This window comes from Malus sylvestris, chromosome 2 (genome assembly GCF_916048215.2).
Source record: "Malus sylvestris chromosome 2, drMalSylv7.2, whole genome shotgun sequence".
Lineage (NCBI taxonomy): Eukaryota > Viridiplantae > Streptophyta > Magnoliopsida > Rosales > Rosaceae > Malus > Malus sylvestris.
The window spans coordinates 3,335,137-3,355,056 of NC_062261.1; the positions used below are offsets into that span (position 1 = coordinate 3,335,137).

General features: G+C 42.0%; 1 protein-coding gene across 2 annotated transcripts; it reads right to left on the reverse strand.

Moving 5' to 3' along the window:
* Window positions 1-6,111: 6,111 nt before the first annotated feature.
* LOC126594180 (rho guanine nucleotide exchange factor 8-like) lies at window positions 6,112-9,119 on the reverse strand. Of its 2 annotated transcripts, none has more exons than XM_050260408.1 (8): window positions 8,748-9,119; window positions 8,340-8,641; window positions 8,105-8,221; window positions 7,838-7,983; window positions 7,641-7,715; window positions 7,277-7,552; window positions 6,869-7,189; window positions 6,112-6,760 (listed from the first exon to the last, which is right to left on the reverse strand). In XM_050260408.1, exons 2-8 carry the CDS (start codon window positions 8,623-8,625, stop codon window positions 6,377-6,379), a joined length of 1,605 nt encoding a protein of 534 aa, XP_050116365.1. In that variant the 5' UTR covers window positions 8,626-8,641; window positions 8,748-9,119; the 3' UTR covers window positions 6,112-6,376. The 2 variants fall into 2 exon arrangements, with proteins under 2 accessions (XP_050116365.1, XP_050116358.1); XM_050260401.1 differs by having other exon boundaries at window positions 8,340-8,667.
* Window positions 9,120-19,920: the final 10,801 nt, after the last annotated feature.

Below are 19,920 nucleotides of genomic sequence, written 5' to 3' on the forward strand. Positions count from 1 at the left end.
CGACTAGATACCAAAGAAGGAGAGTTGGATATCTATAAACTAGCTAGAGCAAGGGAAAAAAAGACAATGGACCTAAACCAAGTGAGGTGCATCAAGGATGAGGATGGAAAGGTTCTTGCTACAGAGAACGCGGTTAAAGACAGATGGAGAGGTTATTTTCATAATCTTTTCAATGAAGGATATGAAAGGAGTGCTTCTTTAGGGGAGTTGAGTAACTCAGAAGAGTGTAGAAACTACTCTTTTTATCGTCGAATCCGGAAGGAAGAAGTGGTTGTAGCTTTGAAGAAGATGAAGCATAGAAAAGCAATAGGCCCAGACGATATACCAATCGAAGTATGGAAAGTTTTGGGAGAGACAGGTATAACATGGCTCACTGACCTTTTCAATAGGATTTTGAAAACGAAGAAGATGCCAAATGAGTGGCGAACGAGCACTTTGGTGCCTATATACAAGAATAAGGGCGACGTACAAAATTGCATGAACTATAGGGGTATTAAGCTAATGAGTCATACAATGAAGCTCTGGGAGAGAGTCGTTGAGCATAGATTGAGGCAAGAGACACGGGTTTCGGACAACCAATTCGGGTTTATGCCAGGGCGCTCAACCATGAAGGCAATCTATCTCTTACGAAGATAGATGGAAAGATATAGAGATGGGAAAAAGGATTTACACATGGTCTTTATAGATTTGGAGAAAGCGTATGATAGGGTCCCAAGAGACATTCTTTGGAGGATTTTAGAGAAGAAATGAGTACGAGTAGCATATATCCAAGCTATAAAGGATATGTATGAAGGAGCAAAGACTGCCGTAAGAACTCATGAAGGACAAACTGAAAGCTTTCCCATAACTGTAGGATTACATCAAGGCTCATCCTTAAGTCCTTACCTTTTTGCGTTGGTAATGGATGAGTTAACAGGACATATTCAAGATGATATTCCTTGGTGTATGCTTTTCGCAGACGATATAGTGTTGATAGATGAAACTCAGGAAGGGGTAAATGCAAAGCTTAACCTTTGGAGAGAAGTGTTGGAATCTAAAGGTTTTCGCCTAAGCCGATCAAAGACAGAATATATGGAGTGCAAGTTCAGTGCAAATAGAGGCCAAAACAAGTTAGGGGTGAGGATCGGAGATCAAGAAATACCAAAGAGCGACCGTTTTCGTTACCTAGGATCTATCTTGCAAAAGAACGGAGAATTAGATGGAGATCTCAACCATAGAATACAAGCTGGATGGATGAAGTGGAAGAGTGCATCTGGCGTGTTGTGTGACCGCCGTATGCCACTGAAGCTCAAGGGAAGATTTTATAGGACGGCAATAAGGCCGGCGATGCTGTATGGCAAAGAATGTTGGGCGGTGAAGCATCAACACGTACACAAAATGGGTGTAGCGGAGATGAGGATGCTTCGTTGGATGTGTGGGCACACGAGAAAGGATAAGATTAGGAATGAGGATATCCGGGGTAAAGTAGGAGTAGCCGAAATTGAAGGAAAGATGAGAGAAAATCGGTTACGATGGTTTGGACATGTGCAAAGAAGGCCTACTGACGCTCCGATTAGAAGATGCGACTATGGGACAGAGGTGCAGGGCCGAAGGGGTAGAGGAAGACCTAGGAAAACTTTGGAAGAGACTCTAAGAAAAGACTTAGAGTACTTGGATCTAACGAAGGACATGACACAGGACCGAGCACAATGGCGCTCTAAGATTCATATAGCCGATCCCACTTAGTGACTTGGATTTTCCAAGTCTCCAACCGAGAAGTTTTCCTCACTCAGGAAATTAAGGGAACACTACCTCAACCTACATGCTCTACTCACAAAGCTTCAACAAAAGAAAATTCAAAGAACTTAGCGAAGAAGGCTTTGGTGTAATTAACACAATACGTTGAAATGAAGGAAAGCTTATTTATTGATATCCCCGATAAGCTACAAATATGTACATATACATAAGTCAAAATAAACAAACAAGAGGGAGCCTTCACAAAGGTTGCTTAGGAGAAGTCTCAGCAGTCGGTAGAGCCCCAGAAAGAGAAGGCACCGGAGGGGGATCATTCGGAGCCTCAGTACTGGACAGAACCCTAGAAGGAGGAGGCATCAGAAGTTGATCATTTGGAGCTTCATTACGCGGTACAGCCCAAGAAGACGAAGGCAATAAATGCCTTTGGAATTAACCCACAAATCTCTGATGATCAAGTAAAACCTGACCATCAGATTCCTTCATCTAGTCAAGCTTCCTCTTCATGTTTGTAGCATAGTCATGTGCGAGCCGGTGCAACTGTTTATTCTCATGCTTGAGCCCTCTAATCTCCTGTTTGAGATTCATCACTTCAGCCGCCAATGATTCAACTTGGCGGGTTCGAGCAAATAGGCGTTGGGCCATATTAGACACAGAACCTGCACACTGAACACTGAGAGCCAGAGAATCCTTAACAGCTAACTCATCAGACCGTTTGGAAAGTAGTCTGTTATCTTTGGGAGTGAGAAGGTTCCTGGCCACCACCGCAGCGGTCATATCATTCTTCATCACGGAATCCCCAACGGTAAGATGACCAGTAGGGGAGACGAAGGATGGGCGCCATATGTTGTCTGGAGAAGGCGGAGCTGCCTCTTCAACAATGTTCAAGTCAAAACGACGGTCGGATGGGCCAGACATTTTCAAAGGTGTTAAAGAGAGAAGAGGTCGGACAAATCAAGATCTTAGAAGTGCAAGAATGGAGCTTCTACTGGTGGAGATTCAAGTGTGCTTTGGAACTTAATGCCAGCCCCTATAAAAATCTGCACTCGACAGAGCTTCAGAAATCGAAGAGGCGCCTGCTCAGAAATCGAAGAGGCGTTTGCTTTCTCAAAAGCTGGGCTGCTCAGAGACCACGAGGGTCGATCTCAGAAATCGAAGAGGCGTTTGCTTTCTCAAAAGCTAGGTTGCTCAAAGACCACGAAGGCCGATCTCAGAAATCGAAGAGGCATTTGTTTTCTCAAAAGCTGGGCTGCTCAGAGACCACGAGGGCCGTTCTCAGAAATCGAAGAGGCACCTACTTTTCCAGCCTTGTCAGTACCTGTCACACGCACACTCAGCTTTGCGGAAATTATGGGCATTCTGTCGAAGACTTCTGGTGAAGTAGAAAGCACATGAGTCTTACTGTTCAATCACCCACTTCCCACACGCTACAGTAGCTCATGGGTACCACAAATAACTTTGCCAAAGTTCTCTGCCAAAGTTGAGCACGTGAAGCTTGCAGCTCCCACTACATCGCTCTGACCAAGAAGGGTAAAAGAATAGCAAAGAAACAACACTAACAAAGTTTAGACACATAAATTTTGAAGGTCTAGCTACCATATTATTACCCACAAGGGTAAATGAACAGTACCACTGCTGGATAATTGGAAAGTCCCTGTGTGTCAACCTCTGTGCTTCGTGGCAAGGTAGACTAGCAAACATGCCCAACCTTTACTCACATTCGAGAAAACACTCCTAACAAGATTGCTTGCTCCAAAATCGAAGAGGCACCGTCCTCCGAATCTCGAGAGCCAGACTCCCAACATGACTACTTTCTCAAAAATCGAAGAGAGGGTAAAGGAACAGTACCATTGCTGGATAATTGGAAAGTCCCTATGTGTCAACCTCTGTGCTTCGTGGTAAGGTAGACTAGCAAACATGCCCAACCTTTACTCACATTCGAGAAAACACTCCCAACAAGTTTGCTTGCTCCAAAATCGAAGAGGCACCGCCCTCCGAATCTCGAGAGCCAGACTCCCAACATGATTACTTTCTCAAAAATCGAAGAGACACCGCTATTCGAATTTCGAGAGCCAGACCCCCAGCATGATTGCTTTCTCAAAAATCGAAGAGGCATCGTTCTCCGAATCTCGAGAGCCAGATCCCCGATAGGATTGCTTGTTCGAAAACCGAAGAGGCAACACTTTCCCAACTTCAAGAGCCGGATCTCCTTGGATAAAACTGTCTGTAATCTTCACACGCAACATCACCTTTCCAGATACCACAGACCACTTTTTCAAAGTGCTCTGACAGAGTTAAAACATATGAAGCTGGCAGCTCCCACTATCGTGCTATGACCAAGTAGGTAAAGGAATAGCATTACTACTTCTTGTTAAGGAGACTCCTATATATGTCGACCTCCATCCCCAACGGACAGGCAGACCTGCAAAAATGCTCAACCCTTCCTCATATCTGAGAGGGCACTCCCAACGAAGCCTTTCGAAATATTCAGCTTTCTTTCCCCCCAATAATATCTCTGCAAACAAGCTATACTAGAGCAAGAATATCTCATATCATCAGGGTTAAAAGCAAGAGTATCCCATATCATGTTTTTTCCCTGTCTTTTCCTTTGGCCTTGTTCTTATCTGCAAGACAAGGAGAAAGAGAGCAATCAGTCAGCACTTGGAATCAAGCTTCCAGCCAGGAACTGACTGCCTGGAACCCCTTACCTGATTACTTACCTGCCATTGCTCTCGAGTACTCATCTTCAACATCTTATGCTTCCAGGGAAGATACCGCATCTGCCTGAGGAATAGATAGGGCAAGGGAGAAGGATACAAGGAAGCATGTGGAGACAAGCGAAACAGCACACGTGCCGATACATCCATTACTCTGTCAAAGCAAAAGTATCCCATATCAGCAGGGTCGAACGTACTCTAGATTTGATGGACTTGTTTTGACCCTCAAATTCTTCAGTCGGCCTTATACTCAGTTCAAGAATAAGCATGTGGAAAGTTACTTCTTCAAAAGCAAAAGTATCTCATATCATCTCTTCTCATGTTCTTCTCTTTATCCTTCATGCTGCCTGCAAGATAGGGAGAATGTGAACAATCAGCCGGAGCTCTGATTGCTTACCTTGTCTGTCACCTCTTTCAGCAGATCCTCTAGCTCGGCGACTTGGGGGCCTCCTACTACATGGTTTGTATCGCGCTTGACCAAGCCTGAAACTACAAGTAAGCTTCAAGTGAAATTGATACATTACCTTGTGCATCTCCATCAGTTAAAGATACCACCCCTGGATGGAGGAAGAGTACTTCCAAAGAAGATGCCACATCTACCTATGAGACAGATAAGGCAAGTCAAGACGATACTGCACTCCGATACTTAGAAGTTTCGTGATTACGAGATCATTCTCCCACAATATTTCCTAATGTCATTGTACTAAATCTTTCACTTGTACTCACTAAAGGAGAGCTTGAACCTATGTACTTGTGTAAACCTTTCACAATTAATGAGAACTCCTCTATTCCGTGGACGTAGCCAATCTGGGTGAACCACGTACATCTTGTGTTTGCTTTCCTGTCTCTATCCATTTATATACTTATCCACACTAATGACCGGAGCAATCTAGCGAAGATCACAAAAAGCGACCGTTTTCGCTACCTAGGATCTATCGTGCAAGAGAACGGAGAATTAGATGGATATCTCAACCATAGAATACAAGCTGGATGGATGAAGTGTAAGAGTGCATCCGGCGTGTTGTGTGACCGTCGTAGGCCACTGAAGCTCAAGGGAAAATTTTATAGGACGGCAATAAGGCCAGCGATGTTGTATGGCACAGAATGTTGGGCGGTGAAGCATCAACACGTACACAAAATGGGTGTGGCGGAGATGAGGATGCTTCGTTGGATGTGTGGGCACACGAGAAAGGATAAGATTGGGAATGAGGATATCCGAGGTAAAGTAGGAGTAGCCAAAATTGAAGGAAAGATGAGAGAAAATCGGTTCCGGTGATTTGGACATGTGCAAAGAAGGCCTACTGACGCTCCAGTTCGAAGATGTGACTACGGGACAGAGGTTTAGGGCCGAAGGGGTAGAGGAAGACCTAGGAAAACTTTGGAAGAGACTCTAAGAAAAGACTTAGAGTACTTGGATCTAACGGAGGACATGACACAAAACCGAGCGCAATGGCGTTCTAGGATTCATATAGCCGACCCCACTTAGTGGGAAAAGGCTTTGTTGTTGTTGTTGTTGTTGGTCAAGTTGAGGCATTTTTAAATTTTATTCGAGTGATAGTCTAATCTAAACTACGGGAATTGGGATTGAAACTTTGGGTGCAGAGGGGAAGGCATATTGTCTTAGCCAACTAAACTACGGTTTAGTTGAGACTTGAGAACAAAATTTGTCGAGCGAAAAAAAGGAACGAAGACCATATAGCCTTTGAGAAAAACTAGAATACATGTATTGCTGTTTCTAACAACCAGCAAAGATCAGAATAAGCACATCCCAAATCTCAAATGCATCAAAACCCCACTAATTACAAACACCCAAGAGACTTCCCAATCCTTCAATAGGATGGAAGAACAAGCACACTACTTAGAAGTATATCTGTATCTCTCTATATTTCTATCTGCCCCTCTCTCTCCTTTGTTCTTCAATTTTTCCATCAATGCCGAGCCGTTGGACTTCTTAGACCACTCAACTTCTCAAGCTTCTCCAAGTATGAAAATCTCTTGGTGTTTATGCTAGCGGGAGGTTTACTCATGATCTTGTCACTGTCTTCATTAAAGCAGCTCTCCTTGTTGCCCGCCGAGTTATCATTGTCTATGTCATTCTCTTCCATTTCTGCATTCCAATCCATGAACTCAAACAGTGTCTTTGTTGGTGTCGCGTCCCCGTCTTCCCTAGAATCCATTGAAAGCCTCATGTTTGATGATGATTTTCGAGCTTGAGAATCAGCATAAAGCACATCTTCGATCATGGACATGACTTTGAAGGCCAAGCTTTCGATCACCCTCGAATAGCTCTCTAGGATAGCGTACCCTACATCCTGCGTAGAAACAAAAGAAACGCGGTTATTAGATTTGAAAAACAAGTTAACAAGCACAAGATGTAAAGGAGCAAAATATGTTTATATGTTCGGCAGTTTAGTTCTTACCATATTGAATTGAATTTTACTTATGTCAAGTGCAGATTGTGGGATTCCTGGGAACTTCTGTTTCAATAGAAGCAAGATAGTCTCTACTCTCTCTTCAAAGAGCTCTCTCTTCTCCAAGCTCACGACCGAACTCCACGAAGACTTTCCATTCTTTTGGTTCATCTTTTGCTTCCAAATGACAATAGAAGCCTCAATTCGGTCTTTGAGGTCAAGCACTTTGTGCTCTGTGGACATGTCCATGGAGCCAAAGAACTCCAGAGGATCAAAGTGGTCCACCGTTATGCTCTTATAGATCGAATCACCGAGGCTAGCCCTACCATTCTGTCAAAAGAAACCAAAGTCAACCGTTCTGTCCATTACGAAAACAATATCTTGGAGACAAATTAGTGAGAGTGTTACATGTTATACCTTGGGAAGGGATTCAATGTAGTTTTCGGGTATGCCCATTTCAGCTAGCACTTGCGCGTTGATGGCCATTGCTGCTTTTAGTACTTGGTTCACAGATTCCTTCTGAAATTGCATCCACCTTCGGCATTCATCTGAAAGCCCTTCGGGGGGAACTTTAACCGTGGGTTTCCACCATTTCTCGTCATTTCTCTGGGAATTATCATCATTTTCAGAATCTTGGGCGCCTTTTTTCACATACCAGAACTCACTTGGGGTTCCAAAGCTATCCAAGTGACCCTGTTTCGTATAACCAATTAGCAATAGGTGTATAATTCTGATATTTTCTAGCTAAACCAGGAATTATGTGAGGAATGAAGGTACTTACAACAAGCATTGCATCGAGCTTGCGCAAGGCAGGAATGTTCATGTGCAGATCATTTCTTTGCCGGGTCACCATTATCTATCATGTCAAAAAGAAAACAAAAAGAATTTAGAACCCTACAAGTTTGGAATTTTGAGATATGTGAAAATATATGGCATTGGACAATCTGACAAGGGGAGAGAGAGAGAGAGAGATAAAACCTCCATGTTTGTTCCATTCTGTTGCGAAGGGACGAATTCAACAATGTGATCTGTCACGGACAAAAGCCAACCTATTTCTTTCACCCACCGTGCTTTTGCTTCCGAAGACATAGGCTCCAGTTTCCTTTGTTCTCCGAAAACAGATGCTGTGTTGTCATAGGAACAAAGGAGAAAGCAAAGAAACCCTATCAGAATTACCCTCGTTTGGATTTGGTATTTTAACTTGCAAATATATTAATGCAGTTGCCGTAAGGCATAAATTTGTACCAGCTAGGTTGGTTATGGCATTTGATAAAGCCAACGCCGAAGAGACTCCCTTTCCACCACCCGACATATCTTCCCCCAAAAGCAGCTTAGAGAACCTTTCCTTCATCATTTCCATATCTAAACACAAAATATTCATACAATTTTTCAAAATTGATCTTTCATCTAGCTACCATTGTGACAACTGATAAGAAATATGTATAGCATGTAAAAATTATATTTGCAACAAAATATTTACCTGCAGGCCTCTTGGATTTAGGACTTCTCATCTTTTCGCCTTCATCTTTGCCTTCATCTGCACCATTATCGCGATTAGCTCCCCACGTTCCTTGTGTCTCCACCGGGCCGCCCTCTGGTGTAGTCTTGGGATTCAGTAATTGAGCGGTATCGCTATCTCCCTCCCCGTCCTGCCCATTCTCAAAGATCAAATTCTGAAGGTGTCTCGGGATCTCAAACATTCGTTTCATCTGGAAGGATTTTGTCTTCTGCACTGTTTGTTGTTGGGATGTAAGAGCTCGGACCATTGTGGAACTTGAAGACCTTAATTTCGTTCGAGATTACACCATCTAAAGTTATAACAACAATCTTAAAAATCCTATGAGAATACTGGAAATAAAAAAGAAAAAAGTAGGAAATATTTCTTCACCTTCGTCTTTCTTGGGAAACAAACAACAACAATGGATGTTGTTGCGTGGGAGAAAGAAGGAGAGATTTTGAGGGGAGATAGTTTTCTTTTCTTCTCTCCCAACAGAGAGGGATTGAGAGATGTTAGAAAATATGAAAAGGGTATTTCGGAATTTTGCTTTTCGACTTGGTAAAGTTTGAAGAAATTGGGAAAAAGAAGCAGAGGTGATTAGTGCAGTTTTCTGTTTCTGCAGCTAAAGAACGTGGGGTGCATATGTGTTAGAGAAACAAAAACAGAATGTGGGGTTGACGTAATTAAGATTAATTCAGAAAAAGATTAATTAGTGATTTTTTTTTTCTGGGGCTGATTGTGTTTCTTGGATGAATGGTGGTTAATAAGTTTTCTGTTCTTTAAGTTTGTTTTTATAGAGGGATTGGTGATAATTTTGATTAATACTTTCTGTACTTTTAATCTACGCGTTTTGGACGGTAAAAATGGGCAACCGGTGGTTGTATATTACTATTTTTGCATGAAATGGTCGTCGCCAATTCTAAGCTAATTTGACTGGTTTTCGCTAATAATGTTTCGTTTACTCCTAAGGATCAAGTCTTAGGGCAAATCTCTTATATGCTCTTTGGTATTTTCCAATCAACCCGTGGCGGAATGAAATGGTGTACCGTTAATGTTCTGTGGTGTTACTATTATTAATTTACGGATTATTAATGTGTTGGCTACAAGTTTATATTTTAGAACATAGTATAGTCAAATAAATTAAACACGTGGTATAATATGAGTGAACTGATAATACAATGCGAGAATGTGAAGGGTGCACATTGAAAATAATCTCGTTTGTGTCATCCCATGTGGTTTATAATCAAATTTCTAAGTTCACCAGAACTTACATATGACTATTTGATCTAGCGACACTCGGTCTTTACTTTGTTGAAGTAAAATTTAAGTTTAAATATCAACAAAAACAAAAAGCTCAATATCCCTTCGTTAAAGCATGTGACCAAGTTAATCTAGTGGCATCAATTTGCACTTTATTGAAAGAAGTACAAGTTTAAATCTCACGAACGATTAATATTTATAAAAAAGAACCTTGGAGTCATAGTATCTTGGTTCATGTGTACACACATGATTATTGCGTCATTTGCTTCTTGTAATCATTTGGGTCTGCAGTGCTTTGCACACAAAGATTACATGTATGAAATTATGAAATTGTTCTGACTGTTGCTTTTTTTGGATTTAGAAATTGAAAGACGTGATGGTCACAACACAAACAACTGTTTTAATTTCCAAGTTTATAACTCTAAAGCGGCTTCACCGGGAGGACAACTGGTTTTTTTTTTTTTTTTTGGAGAACCTCGGCGGTACGAGGGAATTTTATTGATAAGAAAAAAGAAAATACACCTAGACAGGGGGATATAAACCTAACCCCTCATAGAACAAGAGAAAAGAAATACAAAAAAGGGGGGGGGGGAACATGCACCTCCCTTTTGAGAAAGGAAATACAAAAGAAGGGGGGACATAAACCGTACCCCTCTTGGAAGAGAAAATACAAGGAAAAGACTAGGCGGACCTAAGCCCAAACCTCTCTATAAACCTAAAAGGTAATAACCTGCAAGACAAGCTGCAAAACAAAAGGGAATAAAAAAAGGTTAGGAAAAGAAAGGAGAACACACATCAAGAAGAGGAGACAAACCTGTAGGTTGGCATGCCCAAGAAATCTGAGTGCAGAGGATGAAGGATTTCTATAGGGGGAGTGGAATGCCAAACAAGTGAAGATGATAGAAGCCCTAAATTGGCTAATTTGTCAGCAACAACATTCCCTTCTCGAAAAATATGAGAGCAACGAAAAACCATGTTATGCAAATGGAGAGTACAATTGTTCCAGCGTGTCTGGAGTGACCAAGGGGGAGAGAAAGATCCAGAAGCAAAACATGATATTACACTAGAAGAGTCGCTTTCAAGCCATAAATTTTGCCAGCCCCGCGCGTGGGCAAATTCGACAGCAAGGATGACAGCATGGAGCTCCGCATAGAAAGAAGTACGATGGCCCAAGCTTAGGGGAAACCACCAAGAAAATAACCTGCAGAGTCACGAAAAACCCCGCCACATGCCGCAGGACCCGGATTACCTTTAGCAAGGCCATCAGTATTCACTTTAACCCAAGAAAAAGGAGGGGGTGCCAAAGAACAGGGACAATGGAATGAGCTTTACAGGAGTTAGACGATATTCCAAGAGAAACTAAAAGTTGCCTATCCAAAATGTCTCGTACATGGCCAGGGGTGAGAGCTCCAACCTGCCTAATCCAGGCTGAGGTGGAGCGGCAGAGACGTGAGAAGGAGGGAGGTTTGCCTTCAAACTTCACTTTATTACGCATCTTCCAAATAGCCATTAGTAAGAAAAACCCTGAAGCTAGCCAGACATTGCGAAGATGTGGAGAAAACCGCTTTGACAGAAAATCAAGCCATAGATCAGAGAGGGAGCCCGTAGGTGGAATAATAGTGCCAAATTGGGTAGCTAGCCAACGCCAAGCACATTGTGCAAATTCACAGCTAGAAAATAAGTGGTCAATAGATTCAGAATTCTTGTGACATAGTTGGCATATTGGAGCTAGCGGGATGCCTCGGCGCTAAAGTTGATCCTCCGTTGGGTGCTTGTTGAATAGAATCTTCCAAAATAAAATAGAGTAACGAGGTGGGATGAAAGGACGCCAGATAATGGAAGCCCAACTCTTAACAGGAAACCGATGACGAACAATTTCATAGCCATCGGAAAACGAAAAAACACCAGATGTAGAAACTTCCCAAATTAAAACGTCCTTATCCTCATCAATTGGAAGAGGCATTTCTAAAATCTCTTTAGTTAGGTCTGGGAAAGTAGAAGAAAAAATAGAAGGAATAACCCATTTTCCCATACGAATAATATTTGAGACCTTAGTACGAGATAAAGAAGGAGCAATCTCTGTTGCACCAACGACGTCCACAATAGACTTATCCAGCCATTTATCAACCCAAAGGGAAGTAGTAGAACCATTTCCAATCACCCAACGACAATTCTGAAACAATATATGAAGAATGGATTTAATACCAGACCATATAGAAGATCGCTTATAACTACAAGAATATAGGCGACCATGTAGCTTGAAACGTTCCCGAAGATAAATACTCCAAGGGGAATCAGTAGTAATAATAAGCCATCCAAGCTTTAAGAGAGCAGTAGTGTTAAGAGAGCCAAGATCACGCAAACCCAAACCACCTTCATTCTTCGGAGCACATATCTAACGCCAAGAAACGGTAACAGACTTCTTGGAGGTTACGTCACCAGACCATATAAAATTGCGAGCACATCTTGAAAGAGGCCTTAGCAAGGAAGAAGGCCACTTATAAACAGAAAAGCTATGCAAGAGCATACTTTGAAAAACTGATTGAGTGAGCTGAACTCTTCCTGCCATAGATAAAAGTTTCCCCTTCCAACCAGTTAACTTAGCTTTAACTTTATCTGCCAAGGCTTGAAGGTGACTCCTTTTAGGCTTGCCACAGAAGATTGGAACTCCTAAGTAGACAAAAGGTGCTTTGCCTTCTTTGAAACCCAAGTAACTCTCAACCACAGCTTTGCGATGCCTTGAGGTAGAGCCCAAGTAGAAAGTACTTTTTGCCTTATTGATAAATTGACCAGAGGCTCTGCTATATCTATCGAAGAAACCTTGCAAATTACGCAGGGTGACACCATCACTTATACAGAAAATGAATAAGTCATCTGCATAGAGAACGTGAGAAGGAGAGATACAACCTCTTGGAGCAAAAGTTGGCTTAGTAAGCCCATCAAGTTGAAGACGACTCAGGCCCCTTGATAAAGCCTCCTCAGCTAGACAGAAAAGTAACGGAGAGAGAGGATCCCCTTGGCGCACTCCTCGGGAACAAGAGAAAAAACCATGTGGGGAACCATTAATTAGGATGGACAATTTAGCAGATCTTAAGATGGTAGAAACCCAGTCTATAAAACAAGTGGAGAACCCAAAGTTAGTAAGCACCCGCAATAGAAATGACCAATCTAAAGTATCAAAAGCCTTAGCTATATCAACTTTGACTCCCATATTGCCACCATGAGTTTTTTTGTCAAGCACATTGAAACATTCTAAAACAAGGCCAATACAATCTGTGATACGTCGGCCAGGTATAAAAGCAGCTTGATGCGGAGAAATAATGCGTTGAACAACATGAGAAAGACGAACTGCCAAAATTTTAGGAATAATCTTAAAGAGAAAGTTTGCCAAAGCAATAGGTCTAAAATGAGTCATGGAAATAGCGTCTTCCACCTTCGGTATCAAAACTAAGAAATTACTATTGGCATTGGGGTATAACCAATTTGATTGAAAGAATTGCTTCACAAATTGAATAACATCAAAGCTGACAATATCCTAACAGTGATGATAGAAAAAACCTGGAAAACCATCTGGCCCTGGCGCACTGGAAGCATTTAATGAGAAAACTGCCTCCTTAATTTCCTTATCGGTAGGTAATGCAGATAAGAGATCATTTTCAGAGTCTGTGACCATCGGCTGGATGACCTCACAAACCTCATCAATACCTGAAGGGGTGAAAGAAGAGCCGAACAAAGTCTGATAGAAATTAACAATATGGTTCTCAATTGCCAGTGGGTCAGTAAGAAGATTGTTTCCATCAATAATACAACTGATATGAGAGCTGGATCATTTAATACGAGCATAGGCATGAAAGAAAGAAGAATTTCTATCCCCTTTAGTTAACCACTTAACACGAGCTCTATCTTTCCAAAATGCCTCATGCATTTGAAGAGACTCCATTACTGTAGTCTTGGCGACAATCTCCTCCTCGAAAAGATCATTATTTATACCCTCAGTTGAAATTCTTTGTTGAATCATAGAAAGATTATGCCGAGCATTAGCCACTCTATTATGGACATCACCAAAGACCGAAAAATTCCATTGGCGCAAGCAGGTTTTTAGAGCTTTCAATTTTTGCAGAATGATAAACATAGGACAACCATAGATAACTGTATTTCTCCAGCAATGAGTTACAGTTTCTCGAAAAGATGGATGTTGAACCCACATTGATTGAAAACGGAAAGGACGATGACCACTGCTCAAAACTCTAGAACCAAAGAAGATAAGGGGGTTGTGATATGAGACTACCTTTGGCAATGCTATGCAGTTAGAGTGGAGCCAAGAATCAAACCAGCTTATATCACACAAGGATCGATCTAACCTTCTTTCAGTGCGACCACGAGACCTCCAGCCATTAGACCATGTAAAGGCTGCCCCAGATGTGTTCAAGTGGGTAAAGTTACAAGTGTCAGACATATTACTAAACTGAGCGCATGAAGCTTGGGACGGTCTGCCTCCTCCCATCTGCTCGTGGGCACCCAGGATAGCGTTGAAATCGCCAATAGCCATCCATGGAACTTGTGTTTGTGGGCGCAGAGAGATAAAATCAGCCCACAAGTCTCTTCTTTTGATAGGTGAAGTTCTTGCATAAACAAATGTCAACTGGCTTGGGATATGGTCAAAAGTACAGCGAACCGTAACGTGTTGATCAGAGATAGAAATAACTAAAGGGTCTGCACAAGCCGAAGATGTTAGTAACCAAAGGTTGGGAGCAAGAGTTCCTCTAGAATTAAAAGTAAGAGCAGATAGATTTAAAGAATCCCAATAAGCAGCTGAAATAGAATTAAAAGTCACCATGGGCTCCGCAATGCAAACCAAATCCGGGTGATGCAACCGACAGATGTTAGAGAGCTCCGTCCGAGAGTCATCGTTACCAATGCCACGGATATTCCAGAAGAGAACCTTCATTTATAACGAGCTGGTATTCCTCGGACCCTGCTCGGATATGGTTTATCAGAGGGTTGATTAAGATTGGCAAGCTGCTTTTGTTTTTTCCGTTGACTATTAGATAACACAGGAGTAAAACCATCCATATCACAACCATCTATGTGATTGACAATATCGATGACATCCTTAGCTAATGTCGCAACATGTTCAAAACCAGGGGGAATGCTATGGTTGTCATGAGGATCCTGCATGCAAAAATTATTTTGGACATCGGTGTTGCCCAACTGCTGACTATTCAAAGCTACCGTCTCGACCTGTTCAAAGCCAGGAGGTGTGCTAGAGTCGTCACAGAGATCATGTGGGCCAAGATTATTTGGGACATTGGTGTTGCCCAAATGCTAACCATAAGAAAGACCATTCTGAGGATGTGATCCATCTGGAGACAGCGATCCGGTCATGGAATTGCTAATATGCGAAATCCCAGGGGATTGAATACCATGTTCTTCAAATTCGGAGTTATTCACAGCTTGAGCAATGGTCCCAAAGGCCTCATCAACCACCGGTTCAAGAGTTTTGTTTATGTGCGTATCAGCGATGTCAGTCTCTGGTATGACATTACCAGAAACAGTTGGCGTTATTCCAAGAGGAGACTGAAGAATGGGCTCATCATTACCATCATCCGTAGCCTCAATACCTGCAGACAACAATTGATCAACCTGTTGAAGAGGTTCAGAAGCATGTGACCCACAAAAGACATTAACCGGTATTGTTGTATCTTTTTTGGGACGATATTCCATGTGCAGTTGACTGCGAGAGTGATCTCCGGTTTTGTTGTCCCCCACGTTACCACCCTTTCGCATTCGGCTACGAGAACGACCTTTCGACATCTGTTTAAGTTGTCTGCAACTATTAGCCAAGTGCCCTATCAAACCACAATGACTACATTTGGGCGGTAAATTTTCATAAACCACCTCAACCGGGAAGCCATGACTTTCTCTTTCAACCATAAGAGATGTAGGTAGATCATCTGCAAGATTGACATCAACTAATATACGTGCATAATAACCATATTGCCTTTCCCTTGTAGCTGAATCTAGTTGCAAGGGAGTGCCAACCCCTCTCGCAATTTCCATCAAGTGTCTAGGATGCCAATATTCCTGACTCAAACCAAAAATTTTGATCCATACCTGAGCATGAGTTTGAGGGAGAACATCACCTGGTTTAAAATCAGGCGTCCATTTTGATAACCTGAATAAACCAGTAGCAAGAGTACATGTACCGCCACCCCATGCCCGTCGCATATCATCTTCCTTATTGAAATGGATATCAAAATAAACTTTACCTATAGGAACCAGGTTCCATGGTGCAGTAAGGCGCCATGCATCTTCTAAGCAAGATTTTAGAGCACCGGTCTTCATTGGCGTAGAACCCTTTTTTAGAAGCAAACGCCCAATGAGATTATTTTGAAACAACTTCAACTGTTCTTGGTATAGATCCTCGCTAATTTTGACATATGTTTTGTCCCCACGCACAACCGGAGTTGGAAGTTGGCTGAGATGGACGTCTTCAATTGGGATGGAAACCACAGAAGCAAAAGTCCTTGCCTTCAAAATTGGTTGAGCGGGGGGCATATTAGTTGTCGGCATAACCGTCTCTGCAAGAAAACCCCATGGACAAATGATATTTGTGCCCATGATAATTCAGTTTAGAGTTGTCAACACCATAAAGCAAGGTTGAACGCAGAATAACCTTGGGCACCCTGAAAAAAAAAAAGGGCAGATTCTCTGGAGCAATTCGTCGAGCAGGTACAAGGCACCTCAACCAAGCAACCAGAGCCAGATCAAGCTTTTGGCAGGAGGAAGTACTAGTACCGAAGAGAGCTTTCAGATTGACTGGGGCAATTCGTCGAACAGGTACAAGGCACCTTACTGAGTTCCAAGACTGAGTAGTGAGAGAAAGGTCAAGGTTATATATATATAGTTTGTCTGTGGATCGATCAATGGCAGTTGGAATGAACAAAATTTTGGTGATTGGAATCGGCCTTTTTGTCAGCTGTTTGCTGCTCCGATGCGAAGAAGTTGATGGAAAAGAATATATAGTGGGGGATGAGAAAAGATGGAGCCCTGATGCTAACTTAACCCAGTGGACTGAGGACAAGAAGTTCAAGGCTGGAGATGTTTTGGGTAATTAAAATGACTGACTAACACTTTGGTTTTCTTTTCAATTCGTTTTTTCAAGGGAGGACAACTGGTTGACAGGCTTCTAATGGAGTAAAAGTCTATATCTTAAACAAGTCAACCATGAGGAGTCGAGATCCTTTTCCGGTCTCCGTGTCTATGTTGTGTTTGGCTCATACATTTGTGAGTAATTATGAGTCATGTGTTGACAACAATTGAAGACATGGTGACTACCACAATCCAAATGCCTTTCGGCTTGTAAACTAAACAAAGAAGTGGACATCATCATGTAAAAACATAATCATGAGTAAAGACATCATCATTGCAAGAAAAGAGAAAAAGGTGGTGCTTTTTTCTTTAATGATTATGTAGACATCATGATGTTGGGAATAAAATATGAGTGTTAGTGACCTTATATTGAGAGTGCATTCGGATGAGAATGTGTGGTAGAAAAATATAGAGTGAGAGTGAGAAACTCTTGGGGAGAGTGAGTCTCTTAGTAAAATTCTGTGAGGGTACAAAGGGATTGGGGTTTGGGTTATGTCAAATTAACTCAAGTGTATCTTGTACTAGTTATTCTCATAGTGAAGAGCAACATCTCTCGGAGGACGTAGGCAGGTTTTTGTCGAACCTCGTAAATTTCTCGGTGTCTTTATTTCTTGTATTTTATTCTGTTCAACTGAGTGTGATTTGGTGAGGTTGTAATCTGAATCTCGTTTCCGCATTGATAGACGGGCCAAGGCACAACAATTGGTATCAGAGCTTTGTTGGAAGCTTTGGTTCATTGACGGTTCAGATTTGTTATTCACCATGATGACTACAAACATGTCATTTTCAGTTGAGAAGTTTAATGGGAAAGGTAGTTTTACTCTCTGGCAGATGAGAGTAAAGGATGTCTTAACTCAACAAGGCTTGGCTAGAGCTTTGAAGGGAAAAGATGGGAAGCCTAAAGAAATGACAGATGACCAGTGGGAGGAGCTGGAGTCGCGTTGTGTTAGCACAATTCGACACTGTATAGCTGACAACATTATTAATAATGTTATGGATGAAGATTCTGCGCCTGCACTCTGGGAGAAGTTGGAAAAACTCTATATTGCTAAGAGTTTGACCAACAAGTTACATCTGAAGCGGAAGCTGTACAAGCTAAAGATGGATGAAGGCGGGAATCTCATGGACCACATGAATGAGTTCAACGGATACTTGGATCAATTGTGGAAAGTTGATGTTAAAGTTGAGGAAGAAGACAAAGCCCTCTTACTTCTTACCTTACTTCCAGATTCGTATGAAAATCTTGTGACAACCTTACTGCATGGAAAAGATACAGTAAGTTTGGAGCAGGTGCAAGCTTCTTTGGTGTCTTATGATACACAAAAGAAGAAGACCATTGTTGATGGTGGGCACGATACTGCTTTAGCTGTTCAAGGTTGGAATCGTGGAAGAAAATTGGGAGAAGGATCTGAGAGAGACAATAGGTTCAAATCCGGTTCCGGAGGCAAGGGTCTACAATGCTACAACTGCAAAGAATTCGGGCATAAAAAGAAAAATTGTCCTTTGAGAAAAAGAAAGGATGATGTCCAGGTTGTAGCAATTTTGTGGCGGAAGACTTCGAGCATGCCCTCTAGGTACTCGAAGCAACACTTTTCCTGGTGATGTATAGTCTCAAGTGTTGCAGGGGTTTTGCAGCAGGTGGAGCTATAGGATTCACAGGTGATCAGATGGTCCTGAGGAAGGAGGAAGTGTGGGAATTTTGTCTGGCTCGACGGGTGTTGCTGGAAATGGGCGCGCTGACGAGTTTCCAGGTTGCAGACAATGAAGTGGAGGAAAACCTGTTTGAGGAGACGAGGATGTGTCGAGATCCTGTCGGAAGCTAAATTGTGATTTTTAGCTTGCAACAGCTGCACATGCATTGGCAGTGACTGAATCAGAACAGGACCAATGAGGTGGATTCAGAGTGTGCATGCTGGTACGTAAGGCCAATGGTTTTTGGTGATGGGTGCAAGGATTTTTGCATGGTGTATTCGCCAAGGTGGAGATTGTTGTGTTTGGCTCATACATTTGTGAGTAATTATGAGTCATGTGTTGACAACAATTGAAGACATGGTGACTACCACAATCCAAATGCCTTTCGGCTTGTAAACTAAACAAAGAAGTGGACATCATCATGTAAAAACATAATCATGAGTAAAGACATCATCATTGCAAGAAAAGAGAAAAAGGTGGTGCTTTTTTCTTTAATGATTATGTAGACATCATGATGTTGGGAATAAAATATGAGTGTGAGTGACCTTATATTGAGAGTGCATTCGGATGAGAATGTGTGGTAGAAAAATATAGAGTGAGAGTGAGAAACTCTTGGGGAGAGTGAGTCTCTTAGTAAAATTCTGTGAGGGTACAAAGGGATTGGGGTTTGGGTTATGTCAAATTAACTCAAGTGTATCTTGTACTAGTTATTCTCATAGTGAAGAGCAACATCTCTCGGAGGACGTAGGCAGGTTTTTGCCGAACCTCGTAAATTTCTCGGTGTCTTTATTTCTTGTATTTTATTTTGTTCAACTGAGTGTGATTTGGTGAGGTTGTAATCTGAATCTCGTTTCCACACTGATAAACGGGCCAAGGCACAACAATCTAAAGATTCAGAGATTTGGGTCGTTGAAGAGAAAGAAAGAGAGAACCAAATGTTTGATTTGTTTGAGGTGAGTCAGCGAAATGGACTAACCAAAACTACATGATTTAAAATAAGTGGTCTGAATACCTACACATAAATTAGGAGAGGATCTCAATTCAAGCATTAGGACTCTTCTAGGTTGCCAAAGTCAACACGATGGAATTAAATTTTGTTTTAATAATGGTGAAACTATGTTCGAGTTGCTCTCCACCAAATGATCAAACATTCTATGTTTCATACCACCAGTGACGCCACCGTAGCAACAACAGCTGCTTTGCACAAGGCGGGTAAAGGGCCGAGTCTGATTGCCAAGCTCATGGGAATCGAAGAGTACCACTCGAGATCTTTGCAGGCCGCTGTGAAGAAACAGTTCGAGGAAGGTGATAATATTGTTTCAAGTCAGCAGAGACGATGGGCCAAGAGTTAAAACCCCCTTAAACTTTGGCTCAAACGTTGATCATGAAAAGAGGACCCTGAGGGAAGTTCTTGAAACGATGCGATTTAAAGGACTTTTGAAAGGTAGTTCTGTGGAAG